Below are 17,880 nucleotides of genomic sequence, written 5' to 3'. Positions count from 1 at the left end.
TGTGTTTGGCTAGTAAACTTAGGATCTAATAGCCACATTGGATAGTAATGAAAAAAGTTCATCATTTGGAGCAGTCTTTCTCAAACTTTTTCAGACAGAGTACCACTCAAAAATGTTCAGGGACCACATGTCAACTGAATTGATAGTTGATGGGTGTTAATTTGACAGTTTATTTCGATGCAGATCACTCACTTTTTATTCACATTTCTAGCCTGTCTTACTGTGGTGAAAATAAGACTTCAATTATGTTTAGATTTGTAATTATGTTACAAATATAGCCCACTGCTAGCTTGTCTTGGATTGCCTCGCGGACCACCTGAGCTCTGTCACGGACCACCAGTGGTCCCCGGACCACACTTTGAGAATCACTGATATAGAGCCCCGTACACAACTTGTGTGTCTACTATGTGTATAATTTGATATCACATCAACCTACTGCACCTAAGGTAGCTTGTTGATCCAACATTGTTGCTCCACATGTGGGACATTTATGAACATTTTAATAAAACGGTTCATACGGGATGTTTCCCTGCGTGTGAGTGCGGTGTAAAGGGAGGCATGAGAGGTATTTGGCTGGTTCAGGAGTGGTGGGTTTGGACCGCATCAGTTACGCCAAATAAATCACCACGGACACCATCCAACACAGAACAGGACAGGACCAGACCAGCTGCCACACACACACACACACACACACACACACACACACACACACACACACACACACACACACACACACACACGTATAAACACACACACACACACACACACACACACACACACACACACACACACACACACACACACACACACACACGCACATATAAACACACACACACACATACACACACATATAAACACACACATACATATACACACACACGCACATACACACACACACACACGCGCACATACGCTCGCACGCGCACACACACACACACACACACATACACGCGCGAACACACACACACACACACACACACACACACACACATGCATACACACACGCACACATGCACTCACACACACACACACACACACACACACACACACACACACACACACACACACACACACACACACACACACACACACACACACACACAAACACACACACACACACAGAACACTCTTTTGCAAACTCACACATTACATCCTTTGCTGATCAGTTGCACGATAGTGTCATCGCATTCCTCCATAATTATCCTTCTTTTTGTCTTTTGTTTCCCCCTGTGCACACACACACACACACACACACAAACACACACGCACACACAAACACACACACACACACACACGCACACACCCACACGCACACACACACACACACCCTTGCAGACGTGAACGAGTGCCAGAGGAAAGGTGTGTGTCAGAACGGGCGCTGTGAGAACCTGCCGGGTACGTACCGCTGCCTGTGCAACGAGGGATTCCTGCCCGAGTCCGACAGCAAGGGCTGCAGAGGTGAGTCATTACATTGTATTACACAGTATTACATTACATTACATTACATTACATTACATTACATTAAAGGGACACTCCACCCATTTGCATTAGACTTTCCATTGCTAGACACCCAGTCATACTTTTGAATGTTCGTGCAATACTCTCTCAATTCCCCCTGAGACAGGAGAAATCCGTATTCACCTCTTAACACTTCCTCCTACAATGATGTAAAAATCGTCATTTTGCATCATTGTAGGAGGAAGTGAAAGAGAGGTGGATATCTGTTGAGACTACAAGCCTTTTTCCCACCCTTTCAACCCCGCCCATTGGGGGTTGGACCTAATGCGCTAACAGACCTATCACAGATCAGTGTGCCAGTGCTTTTGAAATCACTGGCATTGAGGCTCCAGTAAGTCACTGGCAGAGCTGCCTGGGTGTGGAACTTGAGCTTTGCAATGCATTTTGGGGATTGATTGTTGTCACAAATCCACAAGCACTAAAAGTCATTTTCTGCCTTTTCTCGGCCAAGAAGGCACCAAATTAGAAATTTATGCTACTATTCTACTACATATATGACCCACTTTCAATACATATTCATGTTTCCACGGGTGGAATGCCCCTTTAAAGTGCATTTATCAGGTGCTTGTATCCAACGCTGTGGTGAGCCATGCATGTTGATGATGTCATCGACGAGGCTATGCATTGAAAACCTCATCTATAAATAATTACTTGCAATAATGCCCCTGCAATTTCACTACTTTTTGTAGTAACTATTGTGGTATTACACTTTTTTTCTGATTACTGATTGAAAATCATGTTTAGAGCTTCAGAGAATCGCATTGATACTTCACATTCATGGAACTGTTACATTTCCCTACATCAGACTCTTTTTCATTTTACTCAAACGAACTGGCGACAACGACGGGATTGCTAGCAACTAACCACATGTATTGTTTGGAAGTGAGGAAGAAGATGCTAGAACTGTACTGAAGTTAACAAGACACTCTTTCTGTATTTTTAATGTTTTGATGTTTGTAGACATCAATGAGTGTGAGGACCATCAGCTGTGTGCTAACGGCCACTGCCGCAACATTGAGGGCTCTTTCCGCTGCCAGTGCTACTCTGGGTACCAGCCCACCCAGGAGGGCAGCCACTGTGAGGGTAAGCATGCAGGCTAATAGTGCTATGCTAGTTAGCAATACATCATTATGGGCAGTCATGGGTGAGCGGTTAGGGCGTCAGACTTGCATCCCAGAGGTTGCCGGTTCGACTCCCGACCCGCCAGGTTGGTGGGGGGAGTAATCAACCAGTGCTCTCCCCCATCCTCCTCCATGACTGAGGTACCCTGAGCATGGTACCGTCCCACCGCACTGCTCCCCATGGGGCGCCACTGAGGGCTGCCCCCTTGCACGGGTGAGGCATAAATGCAATTGCGTTGTGTGCAGTGTGCAGTGTTCACTTGTGTGCTGTGGAGTGCTGTGTCACAATGACAGTGGGAGTTGGAGTTTCCCAATGGGCTTTCACTTTTTCACTTTCACTTTCACGCTTTCGCTTACATCTCAGACAGTAGAGGGCAGCCACTGTGAGGGTAAGCATGCAGGCTAATAGTGCTATGCTAGTTAGCAATACATCTCTCTCAGACAGTAGAGGGGCTGTTGTAGCTAAACTCACATGATACCCATACTGTTAAGTGAGAGCATTGTATTGGTTTTCTTGTATTGTTTGGGATAGATAGAAATACAGATTTTGCATCTTCCAACAACTGAATGACTTTGCATGAGTGTCCACTTCAAATGGGTCGTCCCTCCTCCCTAATTAATGTTGATCTGATAATGATCAGTGCCTGATGTTCACATTCTGTCAACTGTGATGTTGAGATTTTGAGACAAGTTTATTAGTTGTACAATTTGATATTTTTTCCTGATCTGCCCTCACTCTCTCCCTGTCTCTCTCAGACATTAATGAGTGTGAGAGGGCAGCTAGCCTAATAAACTGTCCTGTACACCGCATCCCTCTCTCCCTGTCTCTCTGTCTCAGACATTAATGAGTGTGAGAGGCGCATCTTGCCACCAGGCAAGGCAGGCAGCCGCTTGGGGCCCCCAAGCCCCTAGATAGTGAAAAACAGCCCATACTGTACTACAGTAGAGGTGATTTCGGTTCAAATGTTCATTCTTTTGCATTTTCGCTTGGGGCCCCACCTGACCCTAGAATCGCCTCTGTGAATGTGAAAGGGCAGCTAATAAACTGTCCTTTGTCTTCTACATCCCTCTCTCCCCGTCTCTCTCAGACATTAATGAGTGTGAGAGGGCAGTTAATAAAATGTCCTGTACCCCGTCTCTCTCTCCCTGTAGACATTAATGAGTGTGAGAGGGCAGTTAACTGCCAGCGCGGTCGCTGCATCAACACCCAGGGCTCCTATCGCTGCGAGTGTGAGAAGGGCTTCACGCTCCGGGGACGCAGGTGTGAAGGTCAGTACCAAGACGCAACTATTAATTGTGTACTAATTAATTATGTTCTTTTTTTCTCATTTGTTAAGCACTTTGAGCTGCATCCCTTGTATGATACAGTCCTATACAAATACAATTATTATTATTATTATTACTACTATTACCTTCAAGACAAGCTGGGCTACTTCACAGTGACTAGACCCAGGGATGACTGGAGCACTCAGCAACTTTTTTAGAGGTTTTTTTTAATTATTTTGGTGCACAAAATGACTGACATTTCGGCGCACCTGCGCCTTCCTCAGAGTCAAAACTGAAGAAGGCGCAGGTGTGCCGAAACGTCAGTCATTTTGTGCACCAAGATTCACTGTGAAGTAGCCCAGGTTGTCTTGATACTGCTGTCCTCGACGGTGAGCACTACTAAGGCTGAAGCGCAGACATCCCCTCTTCGAAGTGCAACTATTGCCATATTCTTAGATGCTTTCCCCTAGCTTAAATTATATATCATTCTTCTCTCTCTTTTTAATGTTTATTTAATTTTTTATTTCATTATTATTATTATTATTATTATTATTATTATTATTATTTTATCTTATGTTTTATCTTAAAGTTTTAAATGTTCTTCGACTCTAATTTATTTCCTTCTTTCTTCCCTGTTTCCTTTCTTTTTGCATTTGTTAATTTTGTGAAGCACATTGAGTTGCACCTGTGTATGAAATGCGCTATACAAATAAACTTGCCTTGCCTTGCCTTGCCTATTACCATGACCGTAACTACCATTGAGCACACAGAGGTCATGTCATTGTGTCCACTGTATTTTTTTCAGTAATGTAAAATGTATCTATTCATGAAAACCGATATATGTTCAACAATGATAAATTCAGTCTCTATACACCACCCCCCATTTATCCTAAATGCAGTGATTAATAAAAACAAACTTCAGAGTTTGACTGAAGTGTTTGAAGCCTTCTAAATGTACAGTATGCTGTACGGCACACAGTATTTGACCTCAGTATTAGTAAATGTCTGGTTACGGCCCTGATAGTAGGGGTTTCAATTCAAATATTCTCAGTATCATAGATAATATCTACAGCTGTCTCCAAAAGTGTTGTCGCCTATCCATCTGTTTGGAATAACTAATTTGCTAATAACCTGACTTTCAATTAATCACTTGGCTTCAGAAGTCACCCACATGAAAGCTACAACACTTTTGGAGATGGCTGTATGAACTGTCCTGTTCTCAAATGATCATAAATCGTTCTTCAATGAATCTACTACAGGAAATACACTCATTTGTCATTGACAGTTTGTATGTCACAAATAAATGACCCTCACTCCCTAACTTTCTTCTCCCATTTCCAATATTTTTTTCAGTGTACATGTTTGTCTTGTTTCCTGTTTTGCTTTAGATGTAAATGAGTGCGAGGTGGACAGGAGTTTGTGCCAGCCGTTCGGCACGTGTGAAAACAGACAGGGCTCCTACGTGTGCGTCTGCAATCAGGGATACATGCTGTCCGAGGACCAACGCCACTGTGATGGTACGTTTAGACTAGAGATGCACCGAATCCTGATTTTTAGGATCCTGTCGGAAACCGGATCCAGTGCTTAAGATCCTGCCGGATACTGGATCCTATGAAAGGGTTGAAACTAGAGATGCACCGGATCCTGATTTTTAGGATCCTGCCGGATACCGGATCCACTGCTTAAGATCTTGCCGGATCCGGAACCGGATACCGGATCCTATGGAAGGGTTGAAACACATTGCCTACTCACACACGTGGGCCCTTTTTATCACGTTGGCTCAAACTATTTTAACTGAAAAGCCTCGGCTACCGGATCCTGGATCCTGGAACCGGATCCGGATCCTGTGAAAAACCCTATTATCCTGCCGGATCCGGAACCGGATCTTGGATCCGGTGCATCTCTAGTTGAAACACATAGCCTACTCGAACACGTGGCTCAAACAATTTTTTTGACTCATTGGCTTACTGCCACACTGCCTGCAACGGCCGCTTCCAAAGGGCTTTCACTCCATGCAGCGATTGGGGTTGTGAAAGACTGACTGAAAAACCTAGGCTACGTAAAAACTAGAGATGCACCAGATACTGATTTTTAGGAGCCTACCGGATACCGGATCCACTGCTTAAGATCCTGCCGGACCCGGATCCTGTAAAAAGCCCTATTATCCTGCCGGATCCGGAACCGGGTCTTGGATCCGGTGCATCTCTAGTTTAGACCTTCATTTATAAAACATGCTCTTGCATGTGTGTCATAAAATGCATGCCGTAACACTAGTGGAACACTGTGATAGTCATTGAAAAGTGAACTACCATAGTACCACAATACTATGACATAACACAGGGCCTTTAGTAATGCACTATGACTTGGTCATTGCCATTGCCATTGTGGTAACAGCAAATTTATAAGGCTGTATCTAATGGGATAAATGTAATTTCTATTTCTATGTAATTAAACATAATTTCTCACTTTTGCATGTCACTGTATGATTCATGCATGAAAAAAAAATATATTTTTTCAAATGCTGTCTTGGTGTTTTTTTTCTACAGCCATTGAGATCAACCTGAACAATAAGAAGGAATGCTACCTGAACCTGGATGACACCGTGTTCTGTGACAGTGTCCTAGCAACTAACGTCACCAAGCAGGAGTGCTGCTGCTCCATTGGGGTGGGCTGGGGCGACCACTGTGAGATCTACCCCTGCCCCGTCTTCCATTCTGGTACTTTGGTTTTGTTTTGTCTTTTTTTTTCATAATAATAATAATAATAATACTTTCGTTTTATATAGCGTCTTTCAAAACACCCAAGGTCGCTTCGCAGAGTGTTGTGTAGAAAAGGGTGAGTGTGTGTGCGCGTCAGTGTGTGAGCGTGTGTGTGAATGCATGTAAGTGAAAGTGCGTGTGGAACTAGCAGCCATAAGCCTCCAGGAAGAGATGTGTCTTAAGGTGTTGCTTAAACATGGCCAGTGAAGGGGCATTCTGCATGTGGTCAGAAAGTGCGCTCATCTCCCAATTGTTTTTTACAAGGTCTTCGGGTGCGAGTGAACAGCAACATACATATTTAGTAGAAAAGTATCTCATTGATGATATCACATATGATGATATCACAGATGTTAAATCTTGTCTCTCTCTCTCCCTCTCCCTCTCTCTCTCTCGCTACTCTCTCTTTCTCTACTCTCTCTCTCTCTCTCTCTCTCTCTCTCTCTCTCTCTCTCTCTCTCTCTCTCTCTCTCTCTCTCTCTGTCTGCAGCTGAGTTCCATTCGTTGTGTCCGGTTGGTCGAGGCTTTTACCATGAAACGGGCAGGACCGAGTATGGCCTTGCAGTGCACATGGGTATGACTTACGGCCTATTGTCTCAATTCCTCTTAACATTGTGACCTATGTGACCTATTTAAAATAATCGATTCATCATTCATAATAATAATGACTCATTTAGGTTATATTTATCATTCATAATAATAATGACTCATTTAGGTTATATGTGCGTATGTCAAGTTAAGACTCTTCTCTCCGAGCCAGACTCTATGATACTAGGAAGTGTGTGTGAGTGCGTTACAATATGCGACCTTGCCTCCTCCACTTGTGCTTGTCTCCTCGTACCAGGAAGTAATATGTCATGATGACATCACTGACAACAGCATTATATTTCAATATCTTGCAAAAGCTCAATTGTTAAGTCTTTTTCTCATTTGCAATTGGGATGGTGAATGAAAAACAGTCCCTCAAAAGTTGTTGTGGCTAGGCTGACAGCTGGGAAACTTTTTCGTTTTCTCCACGGAGGAGGGGCCAGGAGGCGGGGTGAGGCCACAAGCACAAGTGGAGGAGTCAAGGTTGCATATTGAAACGCACTCTGTGTGTGTACTCTACTTAACCCTAATGTTAATGCTAATGTACTTCAATAAACAAAGCTAACCCTACTTAGCATCAACACTTGTTCCTCTGTATATTTCTGTCAAATGTTCTGTATATCTGTATAGTTCTGCCAAATGTACCTGTAATAATGTCTTTTAGCGTCTATCTTTGTCTCCTGTCTTCTCTCTGCTCCGGTCTGCAGATATTAATCCGTGTACGCGTTTTGAAAATAACTTGTGTGTTGTTTACAGAAACATTGTTCGTGTGCACTGTATATATTCATCTTTCTGCTCGTCTGCCCTCTCTCTGTAGATATTGATGAGTGTGTGTTGTCTTCTCTCCTCTGGTCTAGATATTGACGAGTGTGTGTTGTCTTCTCTCCTCTGGTCTAGATATTGACGAGTGTGTGTTCTCTTCTCTCCTCTGGTCTAGATATTGACGAGTGTGTGTTCTCTCCTCTCTTCTAGATATTGACGAGTGTGTTGTGTTATGTAAGCAATATGACCAGAGTGGGAGGGATTGATGTGTACTGACATCCTCCCTGGTGTTGTTCGGCCTGAAGTTAGGGTTCAAGGCATGAAGCCGAAGGCTGAGTGCTGTCTGATCTCACACCAGGGAGGATGTCAGTGCACATCATCCCGACCACGAGGGTCATATTGCTTTTATACAATAGTTCATTTGCCAACAAAATACCAGAATAAATGTTCGAATTCGTGTTTATTAGTTACCTTAATCATACTTTGTTTACCTGCTCCGCTAAGCAAAGTAGTTCCGAATTGATTGTATGGTTGCTATGCAATGACGAGCTGACAAGCTGACAGCGCCAGCGCGCAAAGTTCCATGAAACGGTGTGAAGTGCATTTCTGTGTGGACTGCTACTGGGCTTCGCTTACTAAAATGATGCATGATAAATGAAAACACTGTGCAACTTCAACATTTTAGTTAGATGCCTATTTTATAAGCCTTTTTCAGCCGATATTGATTTTCACATTTTTGTGGACCGCAAACTTGCTGCTAGCTGCGTAAAGACACCCCCCCTCGTCCTTTCCTCTCCAGTGCCGCATGAGATCCGAGCGCTGTTCTCACACGCACAACCACACAAATCAATCCCTTGTAGGCCTATGATACCCCGATGTCTGCTAAAGTTTAGGCTACTGCAGGCTACAACTTTGTTGCTGAAACACTTTCTCATGCAAACGATGTGGGTGCGAACCCGAGAAAGAGGTCGTTTTCCCTCCTAAACGAAAAGGCAACTCATTCCAGTTCCAAGCGGCCATGATTTTAAATCGCATGGCACACGGTATCTTGCTTCCAGATGCCCACTTTGTAGCCTACTAATTTGCACGTGGTGGACGGCAATTGCTGATAGCCTAGGCTATATTTTTAAGAGCATCTCTTCCTCGTCATTCCCTCTCCCACAGCACAAATGAGATCCGATTATAGCGGTTCTCATACACTGCAGTAGACTGACATAGCCTTTCTGTCTCTGTGTCAAAAAAGTGTCCGTTGTCTCGCATACCCCCCCGTCTTAATATTTAAAGTAGGCTACATGTTAGATTGCCTTCAAAAGACTACGATATAGCGGCCGCAGAGGTCTGCCAACTGCCCAGACAACTGCACTAGAATCAGATAACTTCTTTCCTCTCTGCCAGAATCCAGCTACCAACTGGGATAGCCTACGCTCTCTGTCATGCGGGCGTGCGTGCGCCCAACTTAGTCCAGCATAGAACAATGGAATAGAATGATGGTGAGTTCAAACTACGCGGCCCTGGTTACATTCACTTTCTCCGCAGTAGACTATGAGATAGAATGATGGCGAGTTCAAAATACGCGGCCCTGGTTACATTCTATCCACGGCGGAGTGATTATTAGGTGTGATGAGTCTCCGAGGATGATGTCCACCTAGACATCATCCTCCTTACCGACGCGTAGAATGCCAGTAGAACGCGTCTCATCCAATCAGATATCGCAAAATAAATTGACCGGATCTAACTATTGTATAACTCCTCTTCTCTCCTCTGCGCTCTGGTCTAGATATTGACGAGTGTGTGTGTTCTCTCCTCTTCTCTCCTCTGCGCTCTGGTCTAGATATTGACGAGTGTGTGTTCTCTCCTCTCTTCTAGATATTGACGAGTGTGTGTTGTGTCTCTCTTCTAGATATTGACGAGTGTGTGTTGTGTCTCTCTTCTAGATATTGACGAGTGTGTGTTGTCTCCTCTGGTCTAGATATTGACGAGTGTGTGCTGTTTGCGGATGAGATCTGTAAGGACGGCCGCTGCATGAACACTCAGCCGGGATATGAGTGCTACTGTCAGCAGGGCTTTGACTACGACATGAACCTGTTGCAGTGCATAGGTAATACACACACGCACACACACACACACACACACACACACACACGACATGAACCTATTGCAGTGCATAGGTAATACACACACACACACACACACACACACACACACACACACCTATTGCAGTGCATAGGTAATACACACACGCACGCACGCACACGCACGACATGAACCTATTGCAGTGCATAGGTAATACACACACACATACACGCACGCACGCACACATGTAATTACAGGCCTAGAATACATAAATAATTTAAAATAATACTTATTACAGTAATAATAAATATGATTACATTTATTAATAATAATTAGTTTAGGTCTGTGGTTAATATAAAATCAATGGACATGCCACTGGCACATGCCACATGCCACTAAATGATCTAACCCCCTCTCGGTAATGCTCTGCCAGATGTGCGTGGTTGACTGATGTGTTTGTTTATGTTGTGTGGTGTCAGATGTGGATGAGTGCCATGACGAGTCGCTGTGTACAAACGGCCGCTGTGTCAACATGCGCGGCTCATTCTACTGCACCTGCAACCCGCCCTGGACACCAGACGCCACCAACAAGAAGTGTATCAACACCGCCGTCACAGGTAGGGGTGTGTAGGTGTGTAGGTGTGTGTGTGTGTGTGTGTGTGTGTGTGTGTGTGTGTGTGTGTGTGTGTGTGTAGGTGTGTGTTTGTGTGTGTGTGCGTGTGTGTGTGTGTGTGTGTGTGTGTGTGTGTGTGTGCGTGTGTGTGTGTGTGTGTGTGTGTGTGTGTATAGGTGTGTGGGTGTGTCTGTAGGTGTGTGTGCGTGTGTGTGTGCGTGTGTGTGTGTGTGTGCACGTGGGTGTGTGTGCGTGTGTGTGTGTTTAGGCCTGTGTGTGTGTGTGTGTGTGTGTGCGCGTGTGTGTGTGGGTGTGTGTGTGTGTGTGTGTGTGTGTGTGTGTGTGTGTGTGTGTGTGTGTGTGTGTGTGTGTGTGTGTGTGTGTGGGTGTGTGGGTGTTCATGTGTGTGTGTGTATACTGTATATAGTGTATATGTGTGTACTTGTTATTGCCACTATTATGAGGACCAGATATTGACATTTCACCTTTACTGTGAGGACACTTGTGGTTGAGAGGACATTTCAAAGTTCAAAAGTTCAAAGTTCAAAGTACTTTATTTGCCATTTGTGCATTAACTAGTACCCTCTGAGTCAATCAATAGAATTAAATAGAAAAAGAGGAAAAAGACAAAATACAATAGAAAGTGATAAAAATCAACGAGATCAAAATATTAAAAAAAAAGGTGGATCAAATGTTCTTTTTTGCCATCAGCCTCACTGTTGCTCTGAATAAACTGTTAAAAAACCTTGCTCTTTTGGTTGGAATGCTGTCCGCTCTACTGTGTCTGTATTTTGGTCGATCCTCACTGCCATTAAATGTGTTTTACTCTGTTGTTTTGTTGTTGGGGGAAAATGCGAAGTGCAAAAACATTTGTTTATTGACAGGTTAGAGTTAGGGATTGTTTTGGTCAGGGCACAGTTTTAGCATTCACTACTTTTGCTATAATGGGATCCCCCTGCAGTACCTCAGTGACACCCCTAGGTGTCCTGGCTCCCAGTTTTGTTATAGACCTGTTTGCACACAGATGTGATGTAATCGTGCTGAGTTAGCATTGTTGGAGCAGATTCAACCATGTACCGCACATTTGTACAGAAGCTAGCCAGGTGTTTTTTTTCTGAAATAAGGAAATGGATGCTCACGATAACTTTAGATATGAGGTGGGCGGCACAGACACGGGCATCCCTGATGATGTCCTCAGTCCAGTGGTACATTCAATTGCTTGTAACCACAAACATCTCCTATGCTTCTGGAACAACCTATTCCCTCTCGGAATAGCATAACACAGGGTTTCCCAAACTGGGCTGTGTGCTCCCCTGGGGGTGCGCAGCCTGCCTCAAGGGGGTGCCCGAGCTGAATAGAGCAATGGCGGATATGTGAATTTTTATCTAGCATTAAAAACATTAAGTAGTTTTTAATAGTATGGTGCATTATATGCTGGAAGGGTCCATCTGAAGTGTAGTTTAATTCCAAGACTATTGGAAAAGAGGATTCCCCAAAAATGACTGTGCTTAATATGCAGTGAATGAGCAGTGAATCTATACTTTCGCGGCCATCAGCACACCAAAATATTTGCTTAGGGGGTGCGCGGACCACATTGAAATGTACAAGGGGGTGCGCAGGGGAAAAAGTTTGGGAACCCCTAGCATAACACATGTATTTTAGGATCCCTATTTTATACAGCCATACACACCTCAGGACAGCATGTAATCTCTCTTCAAGGTCTGCTCAGTCTGCGTGCGTGCGTGTGTGTGTGTGTGTGTGTGTGTGTGTGTGTGTGTGTGTGTGTGTGTGTGTGTGTGTGTGTGTGTGTGTGTGTGTGTGTGTGTGTGTGTGTGTGTTTGAGCCAACAATGTGCACGCAATCAGTGAAGACGTAACTACCAAAGGGGTGTATACTGCCCTACAATTTCAGAACGCAGTATAATTCGAAGTGACAAACTGAGAAAAAAGGCATTAAAGCTTCTTTTCTGGCCACGCAACTGTGTTGGAGGTAAAGTGGTGATGACACTTCCATATAATACTTTTTTATGGTGGAAATGTATGCACACAAGAAAAAAACAACATTCTCATTTCTTTTTAGCTGAAAAATCCTTATACTGTGTTCTGTTGTGGTATTACTGTCTACACCAAACCACGGTATCAATGAAGAAGTGCAGTATAATGCACGTTATACTGCGTTCTTAGCTAGTACGACGTAACCTAAAACCAAAAAGCGCAGTATAATCATTTTTTATCGTTTTTTTCTGAAACGGGACCAAGTTGGAAAAAAAACACAAGAAAACACAAGAAAAAGAAGGTATTTTAAAGCCAATTTCCGGTCTAAACTCATTTTCAACCATTTTCAAGCTACTGCGTTCTGAAATGGTAGGGCAGTATAGCATGACACAGCATGTGACGTGGTTCTTCCCTTGGCCCTTGGCATGAATGAGTGCCAGTAGCCATCCAGCTGTAGGTTTCATAATGATGAGTAATATTAATGAGATAACTTTAGTGAACCTGGATTTCCATATTAAATAGGGTATTAATTTGATATAACATGACGCAGCATGTGACACAGCTGTTCCCTTGCCCTTAGGCGTGAATGAGTGCCTGGAACCGTCCAACTGTAAGAACGGCCACTGTGTGGACACCCCTGAGTCCTTCTACTGCATCTGTACGGACCCCTGGACCCTGGGCACCGACCGCAACAGCTGCGTCACGCCAGAGGAGCAGGCAGGTGAGTCAAGGCAGTGGGCTCTAGTTTAGTTACATCATGTCCTCAAATTATATCAAATCTTCACATTTCTTTTGTTTCAGACATGTACATTTTTTCATCTTTTACCTGACACGTTTCAACGGCGAAACTTCCGTCTTCATCAGAGGGCGAACTTTTACGCTAGGGACACATAGCAGGCGAAACGAGCGAGGCGAAGAGAGGCGAAATTCAGTGTTCCGTTCCTGATGACAGCTCAACCGTCATCAGGTCGTTGCGGCAAATCAAATGGAATGGAACAGTTATGTTGTTGATTTGATTGGGCCACCGCAGGCGAATTCGCTCCACATTTGCATCATATTAAACTTGGTTTAATAGTTTCGCTTCGCTTCGCTCCTGTTCGCTTGCTTTCGCTTGCCTTCGCCTCTCTCATAGGAATGAATGGCGAAATTTGCTTCACTTGGCCAAATTCGCATCTATGTGTCACTACCGTTACATGTCTGAAACAAAAGACACTTGAAGCTTAGTATAGTTTAGTTTAGTTAAGTTTAGTTTGGTTTAGTTTATTTACTTTAGTCCAAACTGGGACAACACAGTCTCATCCCAACTCGCCAATTTCTGACTACCGTTGACCAGACAACAATTTTTGACGTCCGGGGCATTGCTGCCACGTCGCATGTTGACGAGGTTGGCTAGACCTAGACGTTTCCCTAACCCTAACCGTCAGTGAGGTTATGCTGCCACAAGTGGGCGCCGTAGAGGCGAACGTCACTTTTTGACGCCAAGGGCATACCTTAAACATCACAGATTGCCGTCTGGTCAAAGGTCGTCAGAAATTGATTTGGGGAGTTTTTCTAAGCAAAGTTGTCAAAAGCCAAATAATGTACTGTAACTGCAGCATCTAACAGAATATAAGAAACGTTAACACAAAGGTACGACACTACTGTAACATTAAATGAATGCAAATTTGAATGAATCCAAAAACCTGAGAAAGTGATGTAGCTCAACTTTAAGCTAGTTAATCTGCACTACACTGCACGGCCTATGCTACCTCAGCTGTCGTGTAAAGGACATTTAAAAGTGAATATAGAATAGGCCAATAGCTGAACACGCTAGTCAATGCTAGTCGAAGCATGTACTTGCACCCCACTGCTCTGCATTCACTACCTACAGCAGCATATCACCGGCGGGCTCGGTGAGGACTCACTGACCCCCCCTCCCCTCTCTTCTCTGTATCCAATTCTCCTACTTTAGTAACGGGTCTATCTGTGGTGCCCCTTGCAGATGTCAACGAGTGCCAGGACCCCTCGTACTGCAAGAACGGCGAGTGTGTCAACACGCCCGGCTCGTTTCACTGCATATGCAATCAGCCGCACACCTATAGCGCCGCGCTCAAACAGTGCGTCTATGACGGTGGGTAGCCGCTCGGCCCCCTCTCGGCCCCTCTTAGCCAATCGCGTTGGCCCCTTCTCCCCCTCTCGGCCAATTAAATTGGCCCTTTTTCCTGCTCAGCTCAATCGCGTTGGCCCTTCTCCCCCTCCTAGCCAATGGCTTCCTCCCCCTCTTGGCCAATCGCGTTGGCTTTCTCCCCCTCTTGGCCAATTAAATTGGCCCCTATTTCCTGCTCTGGCCAATCGCGTTGGTCCTTTTCTTTCCTGTGGGCCCTGCCCCACCTTGACGTCGATCTCGGTCCCCGATTCCAAAACCCGGTCGATCCTTTGAGTAAACAATGAATGTGCTTGTATGAAGGAAGTTACGGCTTAATCTTGTATAAGTTGCAAACACAGGCACTGACTGATGTTTCAATGTGACTTCGATACTCCATTTGTACCATCAAAACTTCAGTCTTGTTTTTGCACCAAATACACTGTAAAATATTGCAGCCAGGTAAACGTTAAAAAGTAAATTCCCCTTCTGCCTTAAGTTTGTAAGCTAACTTAACTCGAGACTTAACTCAACTCGAGGCTTTCTCAAGTTGAGTTAACTTACAAACTTAAGGCAGCAGGGCAACTTACTTTTTTACGTTGAACTGGCAGCAATGTTTCACAGTGTAGAAGATTAATCAGCAGTGTGGTTACAGCTCTTCTGTCATAGAAACACTGTCCCACTGTGAAGAGCCATCTGTTGGATGATGCCATAATAACCTCTTAACCGTGAATGTGCTTGCCTGTCTATATCTCTGCACCCCACCCTCTTCATCTCATTGGCTGAGGCTGCCTGAGAACTTAATTTCATTGGCTGAGGCCGCCTGACATAATCATTTCATTGGCTGAGGCTGCCTGAGAACTTCCTACCCTTTCAGCTGATGTTCTATACTCTTCTGAAACCTTCTGTGTCTGACACACACACACACACACACACACACACACACACACACACACACACACACACACACACACTCACACACACACACACAGGCTCAAGGCAAAAACTAGGGCAAGGTATCATCCAGTACTGTCCACCCTCCACTGGCTTCGACATATACTGGCACCCAGATACACGCTGGCATGGACTCAAGCACAAATCAAGCATGTACATACTGTATACACAGAGCTTATGCAGAGGCTGCAGATGTACACACAGGCCTACGCTGAAGGCCAGAGACATACAGGTATAAACATAAATACACACACAGCTGCATGTTGACATTACTTTATATACAAAAACTGTATAGTGCATAGACATCGGCCACGCCCAGGGACGGTCTATGACTCCATGGGCCCCTGGGCCAGACAACAAGAAAGGCCCCCCCTCCATGGGCCCCTGGGCCAGACAACAAGAAAGGCCCCCCCTCCATGGGCCCCTGGGCCAGACAACAAGAAAGCCCCCCCTCCATGGGCCCCTGGGCCAGGTAACAGGAAAGGCCCCCTCCATAGGCCCCAGGGCCAGACAACAACAAAGCCCCCCTCCATGGGCCCCTGGGCCTGACAACAAGGACCACCCCGCAAACACACCCCCCCCCCCCCCCTCCATGAGCCCCTAGGCCAGACAACAAGAAAGGGCCCCCACCCCCTCCATGGGTGTTGCTATTTTTCAGAAAATAGATGCAGTTTTAGGCCAGATGTTAGAGACCTTATATTGTTGAGGGTTTTACCCCAGGGAAAAGTTGTAAGACTACAGTTGTTAAAAGTGAGATTTTAACGCAATATGAGATAGGAAATATAGATTGTTGGGCCTCAGGGCCCCCTTGACCCTTGGGTCCCTGGGTCTGGGCCCTGTAGGACAGTGTATTTATCTCTTTCTGCAGAAGGTCCTTTAGAGCTAAGATGATAAGGGACCTGGGACTGCATTCATTTATTAGATGAGAGATGAACATTTTTTTTTTTTTTTATTATTGTTTATTTATTAACATTTTCTCATTAATACAACAGAAACTGGAAACAAAGACACAAAAACAGAAACAAAAGACAAACAAACAAAAACAAAAACTAAGTAAAAGTGCATTCATTGTACATACATCAAGAGATGAACAATCTTGAAAGAAAACCAAGCGTATAACGAGCCAGTGAATACAAGTAACATTAGATGGATGAATGACAGCCTACAAAGACACACATGCACGCACGCACACACACATACACACACACACACACACACACACACACACACACACACACACACACAGTATCTCTCTAACTTGTGAATATGGCTTGAATGGATGTGTCAAGAGAGAGAAGCGAGGAGTTGGAGTAGGTAGCGTCTGGTCTGGATGTACGTATGATCAGTGTTGCCAGATGTGTCTGACAAAATCCCGCCCAAAAGCTTCTGAAAAAACGCCAAATTGCGCTAAATTCCGCCCAAATTCAACAAATTACGTTGACTTCTATGAGCCCAAAACGGCTGAAAAAAACGCCAAATGGCCAATTTCCCCAATTTTTACCCGCAGACGCTAATCCAAAGTAGCCCAAATGGGTGGGCACCCGCCCAATCTGGCAGCAGTGCGTATGATGTTGAAAGACTGCAAACACCCGTTGCAGTGATTCCAGGAGCACCACTGATGATGTGTCCAGATGCATTGGCAGGTGTAGCTTTCCACAATGCTGTAATGCTATTGAGGATTAGCAGATTCAGAAAACATTTACGCAGCAGGGTGCGATTTGTCAGAAAACCAGAATGGGGGGATATGCTTCAGATTTTAAGCAATATCAATGGACTGACATTAAAGTGTGATTAAAAACATGTATAAAAATTGGAGATATCAAAACCACCTGGACATCTGGGGTTGCCAGATACTACTAGAAATGTAACCATCAATGTAAAAAATAATATCAGTGATAAGTCATGATAACTTATATAATTAAGTTATTCTCCTATACACTGCAATGGCAACAGCATGGTTTAACTTGAAATTTTAAGTTTACCAGCTGCCTCAGAATTCCAAGTTAATTTAAATCTTTATTGTAAGTTCAATTGCAATTCAAAGCTTCACACAACTTACAATAAGGAATTCTGAGGCAGCTGGTATTTTTATACAGAATAGTCATGAATGTAT

At 44.4% G+C, this 17,880-nt stretch overlaps 1 protein-coding gene across 6 annotated transcripts in view; it reads left to right on the top strand.

Moving 5' to 3' along the window:
* Positions 1 to 17,880, top strand: part of ltbp3 (latent transforming growth factor beta binding protein 3) — a 126,756-nt gene that overhangs the window by 96,096 nt on the left and 12,780 nt on the right. For 3 of the 6 annotated variants that reach the window (XM_063202719.1, XM_063202721.1, XM_063202725.1), the window contains exons 16-25: positions 1,336 to 1,458; positions 2,479 to 2,601; positions 3,792 to 3,908; positions 5,294 to 5,422; positions 6,452 to 6,622; positions 7,152 to 7,235; positions 9,981 to 10,109; positions 10,564 to 10,701; positions 13,272 to 13,412; positions 14,643 to 14,801. In XM_063202719.1, coding sequence (XP_063058789.1) covers positions 1,336 to 1,458; positions 2,479 to 2,601; positions 3,792 to 3,908; positions 5,294 to 5,422; positions 6,452 to 6,622; positions 7,152 to 7,235; positions 9,981 to 10,109; positions 10,564 to 10,701; positions 13,272 to 13,412; positions 14,643 to 14,801 — 1,314 coding nt within the window. The remainder of the gene's footprint in view (positions 1 to 1,335; positions 1,459 to 2,478; positions 2,602 to 3,791; positions 3,909 to 5,293; positions 5,423 to 6,451; positions 6,623 to 7,151; positions 7,236 to 9,980; positions 10,110 to 10,563; positions 10,702 to 13,271; positions 13,413 to 14,642; positions 14,802 to 17,880) is intronic. The other 3 variants (XM_063202722.1, XM_063202720.1, XM_063202723.1) reach the window with 2 other exon arrangements.

Source organism: Engraulis encrasicolus, chromosome 7 (genome assembly GCF_034702125.1).
Source record: "Engraulis encrasicolus isolate BLACKSEA-1 chromosome 7, IST_EnEncr_1.0, whole genome shotgun sequence".
Taxonomy (NCBI): domain Eukaryota; kingdom Metazoa; phylum Chordata; class Actinopteri; order Clupeiformes; family Engraulidae; genus Engraulis; species Engraulis encrasicolus.
The sequence above is the reverse complement of the archived record's forward strand: the minus strand, read 5'-3'. Positions and strand labels throughout refer to the sequence as shown.